This window comes from Myotis myotis, unplaced genomic scaffold (assembly GCF_014108235.1).
Source record: "Myotis myotis isolate mMyoMyo1 unplaced genomic scaffold, mMyoMyo1.p scaffold_m19_p_2, whole genome shotgun sequence".
Lineage (NCBI taxonomy): Eukaryota > Metazoa > Chordata > Mammalia > Chiroptera > Vespertilionidae > Myotis > Myotis myotis.
The window spans coordinates 88,816,589-88,821,964 of record NW_023416324.1 but is presented as its reverse complement, the minus strand read 5'-3'; the positions used below and the strand labels follow the sequence as shown (position 1 = coordinate 88,821,964).

The 5,376-nt window shown below is 38.8% G+C and overlaps 1 protein-coding gene across 1 annotated transcript; it reads left to right on the top strand.

The window, feature by feature from the left end:
* Positions 1-214: 214 nt before the first annotated feature.
* LOC118675191 (prefoldin subunit 4-like) lies at positions 215-1,967 on the top strand. The gene is given in 3 exon segments (XM_036347467.1): positions 215-337; positions 1,258-1,455; positions 1,717-1,967. Coding segments are annotated over 2 exon segments (396 nt in total). The 5' UTR covers positions 215-337; positions 1,258-1,310.
* The last annotated feature ends 3,409 nt before the right edge of the window (positions 1,968-5,376 follow it).

The following is a 5,376-nucleotide window of genomic DNA, read 5'->3' as shown; positions in this document are numbered from 1 at the left end:
CAAGTCTTGGTTTACTGTTGTAATGTTTGCCACGTGATGTAAGACATCACATTACCTCTGTGGGTTGGGAACCCCTGTCCACCTACCTACAATTTCCACCACACCTTGTATTCTCAGAATTTCTTTCTCTTTAATTGATGATTTACTGTGTTTTATTTGGTGATTAGTGATGATCAAATTGCATATTGTTCTTAATGCAAGGGCTGAAAATATAAAATGCTTTATAATTATAATTCTTTTCTAAACAGTTATTAGGTTGCTTTCCAGCTTAAAATGTGGAGACAAATTGCTCTTAAAGAGGCTATCAAAGGACTATGAAGGCAGTATGCTGAGTGAAGTAAGTCAGACAAAGACAAGTATTGTAAGCTGTTACTCATATGTGGACTTTAAAAAAGCTGAACTCATAGAAACAGAGAGTAGAATAGTGGTTGCTAGAGGCTGGGTGTTGGGGGATGTGGGGAGATGTTGGTCAAAGGGTACAAACTTCCAGTTATAAGATGAATGAGTTCTGGGGATCTAATGTACAGCATGGTGACTATAGTTAGCAATACTGTTTTATATATACTTGAAAGTTGCTAAAGGAGTAGGTCTTAAATATTCTCAACACACATACACACACACATACACACACACGGTAATTATGTGAGGGGGTTGGGAGCTGGTGAGAAAGGTGAAGGGATTAAGAAGTACAAATTGGCAGTTACAAAATAGTCACAGGGATGTAAAGTACAGCATAGGGAATATAGTCAATAATATTTTAATAACTATGTATGGTGCCAGGTGGGTACTAGAATTATTGGTACAATCACTTTGTAAATTATATAAGTGTGTAACCACTATGCTGTACACCTGAAACTAATATAAAATAATGTCAAATGTTAACTGTTAATTGAAATGTGAAAAAGGTAATTATGTGAGTGCTGGAGGTGTTAACTAACCCTGTGGGGTAGTCATTTTGCAATATATACGTGTATAAAATCACCATGTTGTACACCTCACACTTACACAATATGATATGTCAAGCCTGGGTCCTGGGTGCCAGAGGGAAGCCAGTGCCAGCAGCCGGGGGAAGGAAGGCCTACTCTTGCATGAATTTTGTGCATCAGGCCTCTAGTATCTCAATAAAGCAGGCAAAAACCAGAGACTCTCAAATATCAATAACTTGTAACATTGGACATCTGTGAGGTCTAAAATTTCATGCATTCATTATTTAATATCGTATACACTACATGATCAACAATTTCCATTCTTTCACAGCACATTAACTAAGTTAACAGGAGAAGGGGGCTGAGTCTCACGATGTGCCCACCATGAAGAAGGCAGCTGCAGAAGGCATCGAGGTTACTTTTGAAGATCAACAAAAGATAAACAGATTTGCATGGAATACAAGTAGAATCACAGAGCCGAAGGAAGAAATTGATGTAAAAAAGAAACAACTCCAAAATTTAGAAGATGGTCCTACCTGGTTTGGCTCAGTGGATAGAGCCTTGGCCTGTGGACTGAAGGGTCCTGGTTTGATTCCCTTCAAGGGCAAGTACCTCAGTTGCAGGCTCCATCCCTGGCCCTGGTCAGGGCACATGCAGGAGGCAACCAATCAATGTGTCTCTCTCACATCAATGTTTCTCTCTGTCTCTCCCCCTCCCTCCCACTCTCTACAAATCAATGGAAAAATATCCTCGGGTGAGAATTAACAAAAATAAAAACAAAATTTAGAAGGTGCTTGCAAGGACATCATGCTTGCAGATGACAACTGCTTAATGATACCTTATCAAATTGGTAATGTTTTCATTAGCTATTCTCAAGAATAAACATAAGAAATGTTAGAAGAAGCAATGAAAAATTTGCAAGAAGAAATTGATGCCTTAGAATCCAAATTGGAATGCATTCAGCAGATTTTAGCAGATTTGAAAGTTCAGTTATGTTCAAAATTTGGGAGCAACAAAAGCTTTAAAGCAGATGAAAGTTAAACATTTTATAATAATTTTTAAAATTTGTTTAATAAACTTAAATATTGTTTAAATGATCATTTCCTTTTTTAAATTGATATGGAAAGCAGAAATTTCTTTTTTAAAAATTATTTAATGGAAACTTGCCTATTTTCACAATTTGCTTATTTATTTTATATTTTTAAGAGAAGACAGTCAAACTACAGCAGGAAGGCCGGGGAGGGTGGGAGGGCAGGAGGGGGGTGGGTAAGAGATCAACCGAAGGACTTGTATGCATGCATATAAGCATAACCAATGGACATAAGACACTGGGGGGTAGGGGAGGCCAGGGGATTGTCAAGGGCAGGGGGAAAAAAAGGAGACATATGTAATATTCTTTGTAATACTTTAAGCAATAAAAAAAAAAGGAAAAAAAAAAAGAGAAGACAGTATTCATCTATGTATTTTGTGTAATGATTATATCAAATGAGGGGTTTTATGTCATGTTATTAAATCAATTAAGCAATCTTATGTTTCTATATTATCATTTAGAATATGCTGTAATTTTTATCAGAAAACTCAATACTTGTATCATAGTTTTTATATGTCTATTTCAGTTGCTATTTAGAAATGGTGAAAGGACTCTAGAAAGATCTAATTCTACATCTGTCTACTCATTTCACACCTAAGCCTTTGTTATATACTAAAAATATATACTTTTGTTTACATATATGCAATATCTATATATCTACATATATAAAAGGCTAAGTGACTGACTGTTCGTCCATCTGACCATCCAACCGACTGGCCAGCCAGTACATATGACGCACACTGGCAATTTAAAAATAAACATTGACTCGTGCATGCACGATATTTGTCCCATCTGACACTGGCCTCCCATTTAAATTAATTCCAAGTCAGTTTCCTGTAATGCCAACATTTACGATGACTCTTAATAAATCACAAGGACAAACTCTAGACAGAGTAGGAATATTCCTACCTGAACCCGTCTTTGGACACGATCAGTTATATGTTGCTTTCTCTCGAGTTCAAAGAGCATGTGACGTTAAAGTTAAAGCTGTAAATACTTCATCACAAGGGAAATTAGTCAAGCACTCTGAAAGTGTTTTTACTCTTAATGTGATATTACAGGGAGATATTAGAATAAATTTAATCAATTTATCAGTCATTGTTTTTATCAATGTTGTTTTTATATCATGTTTTTGTTGTTTTTATATCATGTCTTCGTTATTATTGTCTATTTATTAGTCAATTTATATATTATTTTCATACACATTTTACTAATTTTCTTTCATCTCTGACTTTTCTATTATAGAGAAAGGGCGAATAGCAATATTAAAATATTTCTTCTAATTAATTTCCTTTCAATGTGCACGAATCCATGCACCAGGCTACTAGTATATTAAAGCTGAACATATATATCTCACATATATATCTCTGAACATATATATCAGTGCCCAGCCTCCATCCAGGCACAAGCAGGAGGCAACAAATCGATGTGTCTCTCTCACATCAATGTTTCTCTCTCTCCCCCTTTCATCCTCCCTTCCACTCTCTCTGAAAAAGCAATGAAAAACATATCCTTGAGTGAGGATTAACAATAACAACAACAACAAAAGTCTTTACCTTAAATAAAGAGTTCATTTATCCTCATCCCCACCCCCCCCCCCAAAAAAAGCAAAAAAGTGGGTGTGGGGGGGGGGGCTACTGTGAACAAAGATGCCACAGAGAGCACCCAGCTCTGTCAGGGGAAGCCAAGACCAGGGAGCAGTTTCACAAGTAATTCTACTAAAAGACAGTAGGGGAATAAAGTTAAGTAATAGGAAATGTCTACAAGCTAAATGCATGATTATGACTTCAAATCGCCATTTGGCTAAGCTTCTTGTTACTGCTTTTAAAAACTGCCAACACACTCTCCCCCACCTGCCCCCCAGCCCATGATCAAAACCTCCCTTCATTTGTATTTCATTCATTTCTGGTTGTGCTGAAAAATAAACAACCAGCCCATGAGCTCACTTCTCAAAAAGTATTTGCACTTACAAAAAACTTTTTAAGGCATAGAATGGGTTTCTTACTTCTTAAAAGTGTGTTTCTAGCACTGTTAAAAGCTTGCGTTTACAAATAGCTGCTAAAACAATTCCTCTGGATTGTTCCAGAAGGGCGATAGTGAGACAGTCGATGAGACTTGGGTTATGATGTTGATCAGATCTGGCTTCTTTCTTTCCTTTTTCATCAGAGGCTGGCCTTTTCCTGGCTGCAGCTTCTCTCTTTTCTGCAGGTGAATCTTCTACACTTTCTTGGTTGGTCGTTTTTGCTCTTTCCTTTTGCTCCCCTTTCCCCATTTGTCTGTACTTTTTTTGCCTGATGATTTTTTTAAACATTAATTTCAACATTTGCAGGAGCAGTTTGGATGGCGTCTGGCCAGTCTCTCCTTGGGCTCCCTCCCCTCTCTCTCCTGGGCATCTTGGCAGAGGTTGTGGGGGGAGCACCTGGGTGTCTGCGGGGACAGCAGGGTGAGAGCCTTGGCAGAGCTGAGCCGGCTGGACATTGCTTCTCTGGCCACCCCTGAGCTTCTGGGCTCCTGTTTTCAAGCTTTGTAAAAGCACCAGAGCTCTTTTTCACTCTGAAATCTTGCACAGAGTCCGACATTTAATAGAAAAAGAGAGGAACTGGCCCTGTTGAAGTGGGAGTGCACTTTTGTGGAATGCCGATAAACGTGACTTGAAAATCCCGTGACTTCATCATGGAACGCTGCAAAGATTCTTACCTTTGACTATGAAAAGTGATAAAAATCCTTATTGTTTTTCCCCCCATGAGTAGGAATTCACTTCTGCTAATTCTGGAGACTGGAGAAAACAAGCTAAAGGGGTGGACGCTACCCGTGAAGGCTTTAGTTGCCGACAGCTCTGAGACCTGCCTCTAAAGTCAGGGAGCAGGGGCCCTGGGTGAGCACGGTGGAAGAGGGCAACAGTCAAATCGGAGGGCGAGCAGCGAATACGGGGCCTCTGTCCTCCTAGGTTGTGTACCTTCTTCACTCATGAGCTCGAGGTGGAGAGTGAGAGGAGCGTTTCCTTCTGCGAGTGACCCATGACCTTGGTTAATGACCACTAATCTCTATTCACTGTTTACCAGCAGGTTAGGAAGGCCTTTAATGATACCAGAGAAGAAAACAATTAGGAAAATACAGGCTGGTTGACCACATGACCTGTACAGGCCTAGACTTTTATCTGATCAATCGGTTTAGACTCTGTAGTCAGTGTAGCTCCATGCTTCCTTTAATTATGTGGACTAGTTTCTCATCTCCTGGGAAGCTCAAAACACTTGACTCATGAATAGGCACTCTTTCTCTTAATTGTTGGTATTATATCCATCAGTTACCTTCTGTAAAGAAAATACATATAGTTTTGAAATAGCTTGTTCTTTTATATAG